The sequence below is a fragment of the Physella acuta genome, unplaced genomic scaffold (assembly GCF_028476545.2).
Source record: "Physella acuta isolate Inbredline_101_S28 unplaced genomic scaffold, ASM2847654v3 ptg000634l, whole genome shotgun sequence".
NCBI lineage: Eukaryota > Metazoa > Mollusca > Gastropoda > Physidae > Physella > Physella acuta.
In genome coordinates this window covers 127,881-141,764 of record NW_026732153.1, presented here as the reverse complement: position 1 = coordinate 141,764, position 13,884 = coordinate 127,881, and the positions used below count along the sequence as shown (strand labels likewise).

General features: G+C 34.6%; 1 protein-coding gene across 2 annotated transcripts; it reads left to right on the top strand.

The window, feature by feature from the left end:
• The first annotated feature begins 1,242 nt into the window (after positions 1 to 1,242).
• On the top strand, positions 1,243 to 13,391 carry LOC131948255 (ficolin-1-like). 2 transcript variants are annotated; one of them, XM_059309788.1, is made up of 5 exons: positions 1,243 to 1,412; positions 9,032 to 9,114; positions 10,991 to 11,119; positions 11,776 to 11,895; positions 12,954 to 13,391. In XM_059309788.1, the coding sequence occupies exons 1-5, from the start codon at positions 1,334 to 1,336 to the stop codon at positions 13,323 to 13,325; spliced, it is 783 nt and encodes a 260-aa protein (XP_059165771.1). In that variant the 5' UTR covers positions 1,243 to 1,333; the 3' UTR covers positions 13,326 to 13,391. The 2 variants fall into 2 exon arrangements, with proteins under 2 accessions (XP_059165771.1, XP_059165772.1); XM_059309789.1 differs by lacking the exon at positions 10,991 to 11,119.
• Positions 13,392 to 13,884: the final 493 nt, after the last annotated feature.

The following is a 13,884-nucleotide window of genomic DNA, read 5'->3' as shown; positions in this document are numbered from 1 at the left end:
TAAAACATCGGGTAGAACATGTGAATATCAAATAATGATAGAACATCCTATAGAACCAGTGAATATCAAATGATGACAGAAAATCGAGCACAACATGTGAACACCAAAAGATGATAGAACATCGTGTAGAACAAGTGAATATCAAATGATGATAGAACATCGAGCACAACATGTGAATATCAAATGATGATAGAACATCGTGTAGAACAAGTGAATATCAAAAGATGATAGAACATCGTGTAGAACATGTGAATATCAAATGATGATAGAACATCCTATAGAACAAGTAAATGTCAAATGATGATCGAACATCTTGTAGAACAAGTGAATGTTTGTATGTGTGTGTTTGTGTATTGACTAACTTCTCTATTCGGTCAACAAAATGACATAAATTAAAGCTGGGGATAAAGTAAAACTTAAGAATTAAAGTGAGACCGACTTGAACAGATCATTTAATTATCTGTCATTTCAGATAAATTGTTTGTAAATAACGTGATTATCTTTATCTCTAATCCGCTGACAGCCAAATTGTTTTAACATCTGACTCTTCAGAAGCTTTACTGCTCTGATGAGTATCTTAGTTGGGGAACCTATAGACGACTGGACGACTCCACCATCCCTTCATTTGTTGAATTTAAGAACCACATGAGCTATACTCCATCTACCAAAAGGATCGCAAGCCTAAAGATGAAGTTAACTATACAGTCAAAATTTGATCAATGCAACGTTAACTTATTCGAACATATTGTTGGTTTACTATTCTAGTCTTACAATGGACTATTCCAGAAATAGGTGCGCTAGGTTGTTGATTAATCTAAAACATTATTGTGTAATTTCTTCTTTGCATTTCCAACAATGGGCTATCCAAGAAATACGGGTGATAATTTGTTACGTAATGTAAAACATTGTTGGATGGCTTCTACGATTCATGGGTGAAAATGGAATCTCCCAGAAATAGGTGTGCTAGGTTGTTAGTGATATTTTGAAAAACATTTAAGAATGCTAGAGATATTGTTAAATATTTGTTGTATATCATAACTTATCATTTTATGTATAATTGGGTCAACCTTTTCAAATTTCACAACAACAGTTCATGGTCTGATACCAGTATCAAAATCATTCTTCCACCCCTTCTGCTTGCATATGAAATAATCCAAATCCCTAAACAACCTGTTGTCACAAGACGATTGGCTTATACCAAAAGGTTAAATAGAAACGTAATTTGTTGACTTCAACACTGAGCTCCATCAACACATCAACGAAACAGACTCGCTGTTCCGATGAGGTCTTCGCCTTACAAACAGGTTCCCATTATAGTTGGCTTGCAGCTATAATGGACTACTGCAGTCTGCTCATCGCTGCCATATTGTTCTTTCAACACTTTTATGGCGCATGCGCTAATGATACGGCAGGTAAGGCTTTGCTTTATATCAGGGGTCTCCAAACTTTTCAGTCCGAGGGCCGCATTAACTATCAAATTTCAGTTCGGGGGCCAGTTTCTTCCAGGCATGTATTTGATTTTTCTGGGCAAAGTTCCTTAGCAATCACCAACAAACGTTTTTTAATGGACAAAAAGATTTCCGCGGGCCGGATGAGAGGACATCGCGGGCCGCAACCGGCCCGCGGGCCGTAGTTTAGAGACCCCTGACTTAGACAAAAAGATCTCCGCGGGCCGTAGTTTGGAGACCCCTGCTTTATATGAATACATATATGTATATATATATATATATATATATATATATATATATATATATATATATATATATATATATATATATATATATATATATATATATATATATAAATGATATACTATACGTCATATTTAAATTTTATGGGCGATACAACATGTTCTATACACCATGCACTATATGAATTACATCATATAGTATACGTCACCAAACATAGTCTACATTACACAACAGACCAAGAGCTATAGATTATTAAACATGATGTATACACCATACAATATGTACTATACGCTATATACAATATACGGTACTTACACTATGTACTATACCCTTTTTCTTTTTTTGGAAATAAATTTTGAAACGTTGTAAAACTTTAATCAAACAAAGAGGCACAATAGGTAAAGCCAATCTCATAAACAAACACTTGATTTTAGAACTTGGTGTTGATTTTTTAAATCTTTTTGTGCCTATCATACATGCGGCTGCCACAGAAAGAAAGCTCCCTCCACTTTTGTCAGTCTTTGGATTTCGGATTTATAATTGAAATTTTTAATAAAAAATAACTTACTTTTGTGGTCAGACAAGTAGTATAGTAGGTCACATTTGATGCGTATTGAGGAGGAGGAGGAGGAGAGGAGGGAGGAGGAGGAGGGACAACTGTTGATTATTTAACCCGTTATTGATTGATTTTTTGCCCACCTGTTGCATATTTTGACCGTTATTGATTGGTTTTTAACCACCTGTTGATTATTTAACCCGTTATTGATTGATTTTCGACCACCTGTTGATTTTTGTCCCTCTTTTTTGACCAACTATTGATTTTTTTAGCCCGTTGTTGATTGTTCATTAACCAACTGTTGATTATTTTGACTAGTAGGTTATTGTTTTGATCGGTATGTTGACCACTTGACCACTTGTTCATCATATGTTGTTTTACTTTGTCTTATTAACGATTATCATAGAGGAGGAGGAGGGCATTGTTTTGATCAATTGATCGGTAGGTTGACCACTTGACCAACTGACCAGTTGTTGCTCAGATGTTGTTTTACATTGTTTTTATTAACGGTTATCATGGAGGAGGAGGAGAGCATTGTTTTTCTATTTGTTATCCGGTTGTTGACCACTTGACCAACTGACCTATTGTTTCATTAACGGTTAAAATAATAATGTTATACATTTGTTGACCAGTTGACCAACTGACCGGTTCTTGTTGACCAGATGATCAGTTTACCGGTTGTTGACCACTTGACCGGTTGTTGGTTGTTTTATTGACCTGGACGACAGTCCGGCTTTAACAGTATATAGTAAAATATGATGCGGGTGAAACCCGGGGGCGGGTATGGGAGGTGGTAGCAGGTGGTGCCCCTTCCCTTTGTGTGTTGCAATCTCATTCTCCCTTTGTCTGACGTCTGTAAGAGCTTGTCTTTTGTGTATAACGCGACTCGCGCGCTCGCGCGCTTTGTCTACCCCGAACCATTCGTTATGGTCTATTGTAAGGCTAGCTTTATTGAATAGGGCTGGTCTAGTCTTACCCCAGTTGTTAGTGTCTTTAAAAACATTGATATTTTTTTCTAAAATAGTGACCAGGGTCAGACATCAAAGAGTATATTCATCAATTATTGTTAACAATTTATAAAGTAATTTAGGATACCAATGGTTTAACAGAAATTAAACTAAATACCCTTGATTATGTTTTTGTTTTAGTTCCAAAGTCGATTATGTTTCAAAGCTCAAGTTTTGTAAATTTCTTTTGAGACTATGTTGGTAATCACTTCGTTTTCATTGTTTTATTTATTTATTTATTTATTTATTTATTTATTTTTTTCCATCACTTTTTAATTTTAAGGTTCTATAATTCTACCATATTGACTTCCACTTGTTTATATTTTTATAATTTTCTAAAATAAATATTAATATAAAAGATAAACAAATAAAATTTTGTTTCTGTGACCTCGGCATATGAAGAGATAGTGTGTTCATCACTATACCCACCCGGCTTTACTGTCCCTAACGTGAGTTAGGAACCCATCAGTACTCAGAGAACTTCTATTGATTTGGACCCGAATTGATAAATTCGAACAAAATCTCGAGTTCAAACCCAACTGGCAGATACATCTCGATCCCCTTCTTCACTAATAATTAAGAACGAAGAAGAAGAGGAAGAAGAAGGACCCGAATTCTACTATTCCTGTCTATAGAATGGGACTTCTGTGAGAGTGGGGAGGGAGTGGGGTGGTTCACCCCTAAACTAATCCACGACCACAACGATGGTTCTTTCATTCTTTTTATAGTTTTTAATTGTTACCCTTTAAACATTCTCAAGTACGAGAACTCAGCGACATACATTATCATAGCGACAATGGATCGGTGTAGCCCCGTGCGTTTATTGTTTACATTTAAAATGTTCGACGCGTGTGCTGCTCGCGTCTTCCCTAATAGAGCAACGAAGGTAGAATCCGATGTTCTATAATTAGAACAGTCTTGTTTACATTCACAAATAGCTTCACATAAATTTAGGATCCCAATGGTTTACTGAGGACTGAGTTATTTTTATCCGTCATGTATAGACATCAAATAGGCTAATCTAACACAAGGCGAGCTTTTAGAACTTTGTTGAAATTAATTCAAGGGAGAAAACCCTAAAAATATTTACTAATGTGCCGCTGGTGTAATCTTTACAAGCTTGCAAAACATACCCGCATCATTCACTCTAGCATTTTTAAGTGTCACAATAGCGCGCGCCCAAATTCCATTGTATGCCGTGAGCACGATACCCATTGTATGGGTAGCTGAGCCTAGGACAATAGCTATATGCCAACGCACATCGATGGTTGGATAATAAGCGAGGTATCTTTTCCGCGGAGCGAACCGTGAAACAGTCGACATAAAGGATTCGATTTTGTATTTTATTTTTCAATCAGGGTGGCGCGATATTTTTTTTCTTTTTTATCCGTGTTGTAAACAAAAGGAGGAGGAGAAAGACCAATGACCTACCCTCCTACTCTTGTGTTCCGTGAAGACAAACAAAATTTTAAATGTGTATTTGTTACGTTTTAGTAGCGAGACATCGTCTACTCGTTTCTTCCTTGTGACGGCAATAACAGGGGAGACGATTCGCTTTGAGCTACCCTTCAAGCATTTACTAAATCACAGCTCACAACATTAGCGACGCGTACATGTAAAGGGTATTAATTAGTTTACGCAGCGACTTATCCAACTTTCTTTCACCAACATAAAAAAAAATAACCTTTGGAAATATTTGATCAGAAATTCATACTTGTTCGGTAAAGGGAGAGAACGCAAGGCATAAATTAGCATGCCACCTATTAAGGCGTCTGTCATTTTCTTTGCATAAAAGATTTAAAAAAAAACCGTGTCACCATCCCATTGTCACTTTCGCAGCTGGTTTTATTTTAGCTCGAAGAAATTTATTTTTAACTTCACGTTGAGTTATTCTTTTTTAATTTTTTCAAACGCGTATTCGGTACGTTTTAGTAGCGAGATATCGTCTACTCGTGTCTTCCTTGTGACGTCATTAGCAGGGGAGACGATTAGTTTCCGTGGAGCGAGTCGTGCGTCATTTAAAAAGACATATCAAATATGGTAAAGTTACACAAGACAAGCTTTTAGTACTCTGTTGAAATTAATTAAAGGGAGAAAACCCTAAAAAATATTTACTAATGTCCCGCTGGTGTAATCTTTTCAAGCTTACAAAACATACGCCGTCATTCACTCTACGCATTTTTTAAGTGCTACGAAGGCACGCGGCTACCTTCCATTGTGTGCCGTGAGCACAATACCCATTGTACGGGTATCTGAGCATAGGACAATGAACCAAACAGACTGTGTCGGAAAAATACTTCCATACAACACACTTCTCCCTCGAAGACAATTTATTTTTTAACTTCACGTTGAGTCATTTTTTAATTATTTTTTTTAAACGCGTATTTGGTACGTTTTAGTAGCGAGATAGCGTCTACTCGTGTCTTCCTTGTGACGTCATTAGCAGGGGAGACGATTCATCTTTTACAGTGAGCTAGACCATATCTTTTCCAAGTGCAACGTACGCGAAATAAAGACACTAGATTTTGTATTTTATATCGCAAGCAGGTGACGGGATATTTTTTTCTCTGTAGCCGTGTTGTAAACAAAAGGTTAGAGGAAGAGATTACTAAGTAAGAGGGGAGAGAAGGCGGCTAGAATCATGATATTTGAGAACATGGCGACGTTTAGCTATGCTTACAGAGCTCAACCATAAAGACAATATTTCTACTTGAGCGTTATCGGCGAAACTTGTTTTAAATATTATTAATACGCTAAAATTTTAAAATATTATTGTTTCATACACTGATCTCAAGATAGAGTTTTTAATCAGATCTATTATTAACAAATATTGTCATTTTAACACACTTCGTAACCTACCAATATATGTGGGGGTATAACTTGTATTGAGTATAGATGTATACGTGTTTAATATTTAATGCATAGAACACAGGACAAAAACAGATTTAGTGAGATTTACATCCCTGCAACATCCGACATAAGGGTTGGGATGGGTACGGGGAAGGCGGAGGAGAAGAGAAAAACACCATAAAATGTTTAACGTTACAAATGTTTGGCTTTATTCAACGGCTTAAGAGTAAAAATGTGCTATAATTTTATGTATGTCTTCATTGTAACAGTCACCATGACAAATGATTAAAATTTATGATTTTTTGTGCAAGAAATGCTCTCAGTGTGATTGCACCAAGTCCTGCCACAGACCATTTAAGTAATGTTTTAAAATATGGCCAATCTCTGTGACTTTCAGTGCGTGAATAAAACTCAACCAGACCTTGCTGTAGAAGATAAAAATAAGAGAGACTCGATTTCTTGATATCTCTATCTTGAAGATGGGTAATCAGTATACTTAAAAGTCATGGGGAGAGGGGTGATAAAAGATGATAGAGATAAAATATAGCTGTAGCATACATAACAATTATCCTAAACACAATATGTATTCTAATGAAAACACAGCTCATAAATTTGAATTAATCAATATTCTGTTGTTCAAATGTATCAGTTAAAACAAGTCAATATACCGATTTAGATTCTTCTTAACAGGTGATATAAACTTGATATTATGATGTAGGCATATGGAAACTATTCTTACCCATGTATCATTAGACGTCAACCATTCTTGCAAGTTAGTGTCGATATATGAAGTAACCCATTCAACAACATTATCCACCAAATGGCTTTTATTATGTACGAAACAATATACCACAAAGCATCCAGCGAAGCCTAAAAGCGCCACAATCATGCCCCAGTTAAAACCATCAGAGAAGGTTTCATCAACTATTGTTTTAAAAGTATCATAAGCGTTGTTATCAGTAATATTAAGCTGTTAAATCAAATCATTGAATCTATTTCTAAATCGTTCCTCAAATTCATCACCAAGACTACGCATGGCCGCTTGGACAGCATTGGGAGTAACACTTCTTTCTCGGCCATCATTTTCCCACTGAAAGCCTTCCTTCGCTACTGGGTGTTTGATATGATCCACTACTATTAAACGAGTATTAAAAGATTCCATGTTTTCAGACAATTCACTTGAACTTAACACATCTTTTTTTAAAAAATCATCTCAAACTTTAAATGAGATTCATTTTATATTACACAAAAAAACTGCCTAATTCAGCAAACAAAAAAGTGAAGACCTTTTGTCATTTGTAGCAACTAAAGCACCAGCCAATCTTACGGCCACCTGCATAATCGTTCAAATTATAGAAAAAACGTGGTTTGCATCGCGATATTTGAAAACATGGCGATGTTTACCTATGCTTACAGACCTCAACCAAAAAAGGCAATGAAACTAGAAGGAAGAGGAATATATATCTTAGTCTTGCAGCAGATTAGCTGACCATGTTCGCTTTAGTATTACAGTTTTCATCAAACTTCTTTTTGACTTGAACTTCTTTAATTTAAGAAGGTTTACTTATACATAATACATTACGTCTAATTACAATTTTTATTTTTACCACTCAATGTATTTTGTTTTTCAATATCTTGCATTGTCATCTTAATTTTTGATCACCTTAGTAAAAATTTGCTTAAGATTATAAACTTCAAGTTTTAAAAAACCACAACGTTAGAGTACGTCGTGTCAAATGAGACGACGTTTAAAATGTCTACATTTAAATTTCACCAAAATAATGACGTAAAAACTAAATATGATATGACGTTAGCATACATATCATTCAATCAAATCACTCTAAAGTACAAATCAATAATTTTGATTGATTAAGGGGCTGTGTGAGTTATTTTTATTCGGGTGCCTAGGGAAGGTTTTGGATTTGGTTGGGAGAGAATGTATACTAGAGTCGGAGGAGTTTTGATTTCACCGAGGGTGGTTTCGAAGTTGGTACATGCATGTTGTGGAATTGATAGGGGAGAGTTTATACCAGGGTCGGAGGTGTTTTGGTTTCGTCGAGGCTGGTTTCGAAGTTGGTACATGTATGTTTTGGAGTTGGATGGGGGCAGCGTTCATACTAGGGTCGGTGAAGTTTTCACCGAGGCAGGTTTCAAAGTTGGTACATACATGTTCAGGAATTGGTGGAAGCCGTGTTCATACCAGGGTCGGTGAAGTTTTCACCGAGGCAGGTTATAAAGTTGGTACACGGATGTTTTGGAATTGAGAGGGGGGCAGAGTTCATACTAGAGTCGGAGGTGTTTTGTTAACACCGAGGCAGGTTACAAAGTTAGTACATGCATGTTTTGGGATTTGATGGGGTAGAGTTTATACTAGGGTCGGTGAAGTTTTCACCGAGGCAGCTTTCAAAGTTGTTACATCCATTTTAAGGAATTGGTTGGGGGGGGGGGGGAGTTCATACTAGCGTCGTTTTAAAAACATATTTGAGCTATGTGAAATCTATTCATAAAATGAAGACATTTCTTTAACAATTAAAAAAAAAACAATTAAAATACTCAACAGTATTCTATTATCAAAACGACGCATAACAAAGGTGTATACAAATTTCACGACTACGAACTTAACATACTTACAGTTATTTAAATGTGTTAAGCATTAAAAATTTCTATTGAGACAAAATGATCTATTAGGCAGATGAAGTAAAGTTCGTATGGTTCTAGAGTACTGTAGTTTAAGGGGTAATATTGTCAGCAGTAATGCCTAGAAGACTTACTTTCCCAGACGCGAGTCATGTACACTTTAGCGCTTGGTGGACTCATTGACGTTCCTTTAACTTAAACCGGGATTCGAACTCAATACTTTCGGCTTTGTAGTCTTGCGCTCTACTGCTAGGCCACGCCCTTTAACCGTGTTAATTTTTACTCACTAGAAACAGAGAACAGATACACTAAAAAAGCTGGATCACCTCGATGCAAGAACAAACCTCACTACTGTCGTGCCACAGACGGTCCCGTAAGTCCGTCTTATTTAAATTATTTTATTATTTGTGTTTTGGTTCATTTGCAAGTCATGCTAGAGTAGTCCAAAGTTCGAGGGTAGTGAGTCTATTGGTACATTTTAAATCCCTCGTGTTTATGTATAGGTACCCCAGGGTTGTATATTTTATTATGTGTATTAAAAAGAATGTAAACGATTGTAAGGGGGCGTTTTACAATCTTTTATTTAGTTCGCAACGTCTGTTTGTTTGTTTTAATTTGTTTGTGGTTTTGTTGCAAATGTTTTAACTCAATTTTGTCCTACTTTTAATGCAAACTTTCCAGAAACGTTTCACTTCGATGACAATACAAATCTATTTATTTTTAATTTAATTAGATGTTTTATTAGTCATTAAAATTAATTAATCAGTTTCGGTACTAACAATATCAAATCACTCTATACATTACAATATTTAACAACATAAGGGGGAAAAACTAGCTAGACGCTATCAACCATCAGTCTTGTGAGCTGTGGTTCACGCCGAATGTTTACAATCGCGGAGACGCTCGATCTAATAAAAGCTATTAAGGAAAGATAACGTTTTTAATTGATTTAAAACTTAACGTGTTGGTCGCTATAATATGTAAAAAAAAAAACCCTCTCATAAACGACAAAAGCTTTTATGAAAGAAAGCAGTTTTATTTTCTTATTTTCAGTGCATTAAAAAGCTTGTTTTAGAAAGATTTTTTTCATATATGTTTTATTATGTGGTTAGGTTGCCTATTTGGTGGAAGGCTGTTTAGGCTAGGAGGTGTGAATCTGGACATAAATAAAGCGCGAGTGATCTCCCCTAAAATTTCTCTAATATATATGGATATAGATATTGTTTTTAATCCATTTTTTAATACTTAAAATTTTAAAAATTGAATAGAATCGCTCAGAAAAGCGAATTGCGCACCAAGTGAACAGCAAACTATGAGTGTATAATAGTGCGGAATATAAATAAGTTTTACATCCATTTGCGTGTTTTTTTGAGAAATCGGAAATAGCGTAATTTATTACTTCCGTTAAACGCAAAATTCTCAAAATTTGATAAAAGGCAGAAAATTATATATATTATACTTATATGTGAAATTTAGTCTATTTAAAAGAAAGAGTACTCAAGTTATAGGCTTTTGAAAAAAGAAAAGTAGAATAAGTCTACTTCGGTTTTGCGGAAATCACCGAAAGGTTGATACAGAACTACACATTTTATACATTTAAAATTTTATCAACCTAGCTGTAACGGTGCTCATGTTATCGTGTTCACATACACCCACACATACATACCGACATACGGACACAATTGCAAAATTATGTTTTTCTGACTCAAGGAGATGTAAAACGTCGAGATTTGTGAAAACCTCGATGTAGGATTTTTGCAAGATTACAATACTTCCTCTATATCTCATATACGAGAAAGTAAAAACAAGAGAAATAGTATGTTGAAGTACCTATTAAAATTATTATAATGACGTTAACACTTGGAAACCAGTTTATCTACTTCACTTTAACATTCCTACATGCAATATATATATTTACGAATTGGGTGAAAGTACTGTTGGCAAATACATATCTATTAACTTTTCTAAAATGTATCTTTTTAAAGTATTGCTTAATTTAATGTGTAATGAAAAGCGCTATTAACCAATAAAATAAATTTATTGAAGACAATTTGGTTTTAAAAGCCAATACAATTTTAATACACAATCGAATGTGGAAACAATATATATAAATCCAATCATGGTGGTTTTCGTGGATGTAGCGTGTTACACACGGACGGACAAAAATACACAACGATATGATCAGATAAAGTTTTTTTTTTTAAATCGTGATTGTTCTATTATTAACTGGCAAAAAATTTAATTACCAGACAAAACCAAAATGTGAAAAAAGTTTCATGAAACCCTCCTACAAAGAAAGAATGGTATTTGAATCATTGGGAACAAAACATGTTCTTTGTGACACAAAAACTGATGGAGGTGGATGGGTCATTTTCCAGGTTGTTTTTTTTTATGTTGCACTTAAACTAATGGGGGTAGGGGGGTGTGAATATTTACATTTACCTTATTTCTATTAAAAACATTGCTCTCTAGCTAGTTGAAAGATTTCATTAGAGACGAATATTTTTGGTAAAGAAAGACATTTTTATTTAAGGTGAATTTATCATCATATTATCATAAAGCACTTTAACATGTGCTTTAATTTTGTTCATTTAAGTAACAGTAAATTGAAAAAAATTATAGGTAAATCAATATTTAATTTGTTAAATATCCTCCTCATTTATTTTTTTGTAATTCTTTTTTTTCTTGAAAAAAACACGTCAAACATCACTAATGACTAGAAATTGTTTTTCTAAAATTCCTAGTGCAGCTTGCTAACTTTACAATTTTTTGTATTTTTTGGGTTGACTTTGAAAACGAATGTATGTGAGAAGTTAGAGTTAAGTAAAAGTTGAGTTACAAGAATTACCACACAGACAGAAGTATAGAAAGACAAACAGGACAAAGAGACAGACTGAAAAAGCAAAAATAATCTTTCGAAAACATATTTAGCGTAACACCCCGATTTGATTTTATCACACAAAGTGACATTGAGATAGTAGGAGAGAATTTTTTTTGGAAATAAATTAAACGCTCTTTAAAATATAAATTTCAGCGACGTGTCAAAGGGGGAGTGAACTTCACAAAATCCTGGGCAGAATATCGAGATGGGTTTGGCTCGTTTGATGGAGACTTTTGGATTGGAAATCAGTTTATACATCAACTTACAACAGCAGTAAAGAAAACTAAATATTTCTAATTTTGTGACAGAGGGAGAAATTAATTTTATGTGTGTAATAGCGCATTATGAATGTGTGTGTGTGGTGTGGGGTATATGAAGAGGCCACTTGCAAAACTTTGTAAGTCCACTTTTTGGAAAAAAACAAGTTGCTCTTATAGCCCCCCCCCCCCCCCCCCATTATTAAGTGCCAATTAAAGTAGAAGCTTATTTCTGTCCTAAATGATACATTTTAAAATCAATTAGGTAATAGTATTGAAAATTTTAAGAATAGTTAACCAAAAAATATTTAAGTTGATTTCCTCAAAATCAACCAGAAGTGACATAACAGGTGGAATCATCAATTATGTAACAGATTTTGAGCAGTTTCTAAAGCAGTGCCATTGTTTACATTCTAAAACTACATTTATAATCCTGCATTTTGCTACTTATAAACCAAAATCATTTTTATGGTTTAATCAGGATTACTTAGTAGTTCAGGTGCTATGTACATGCAGCTAGTTACAATTTTTAATCAAATTTAAAGAATTAGGATCTTGAAACAAAACAGGAGAAAATCGTTTCTTTATTAATAAGTTCTATATAATTATTTTTGTGTATCTAAGTTAGGCTACTTGAGGGGAAATATTGCATGCTTCAAGAACTCTTCTTAACTTATGGCTGACATGGCAACAGCTGTCATCTAGAAAAAGAAACATTTCATTGAAATCTTAAGGTTTAAAATACTATAATATAGATTGATAATATAATTATTGAGCCTTTCTTTTGCTAACTCTAATAGAATACGCTTTCTAATGTTTGTAATAAAAAATATTCTAGAAATATTTTTCTTCACATTTTCCAAGTTTTGTGTGATGAAATACTAGTAAACTTAGCATTCATGTTAATGATATTTCACTGTACAAAATTTTGAAAAACTCTGATGCATGCAAATATTTTCTTTAAGTACCCTACACACAAATAAATAAAATAAGGTTTTGTAAATTAAGCAGTTTTTTTTTTCTGGCGCCTACCTCTTTAAAAAGAAATTTCATTAGCGTAATGTCGTTTTACAGGGCTACACGGATATGAGGGTTGACATGAAATATCAAGGACGGCACTACTATGCTCGGTATAAAAATTTTGTCCTGTCAAACGAAACTCTTTTCTATCGCATCAACTTTAACAGTTACACTGGAAATGCCTCTAACAGCTTAGACCAAAATCCGAATCGAGGATTCGCCACTTTTGACAGTGGACCAGCTGTCAGTAGTCATTGTGCTAGGGCTTTCGGAGGTTGCTGGTGGTATAGAGATTGCGGTTCTGCAATGCTAAATGGAGTTTGGGGATCCAGAGGTTACGGCCTAGGTATTTATTGGACAACCGTTACAGGTGTTTACAATTCCCTCAGTTTTGTTGAAATGAAAGTACGAAAACCAAATCCCTAGTAGTCTCCTGGTGATAATGTAAGCTTATAGGTCAAATTTTGACATCAATAAAGCTCTTCAGACAAACTTAAGTGTTATACTTTTCTTGTTTGATTTGGCAAAAATTGTGGTGTTGTTGAAAAAACTATTTCACTTTATATTTTTTGCCTTAGACCTATATAAAATCTGAACTTACAGACAATTCCATCATCAGTTAATGACTAACCTATATCAGTAGCTTGCAACCTTTGAACTTGTTGTAGCTAATTCAGGTTCTTCAAGTATTTTTTCGGATTTGTATATTCCACATACATAATCTAATATTCTAGATGGGACAGTTTGCCAAACTTGAATATGAGCTGTACACTATCATTAAATTCTATATCAATTTGAGTTTCTGTCATGTTGAATCTGATATCAAAATATGTTGGTTCCAGCATTGTTTTTTTTAACATTACCCCCCCCCCCCCGCCCCCACATCACCCCCCCTGACATCTCAGTGTTCATCATAACTAATATTTAACATAACTGCGGCAATTTTTGTTATAGCTGATAATTAACATAGCAATGGTATTTCTTT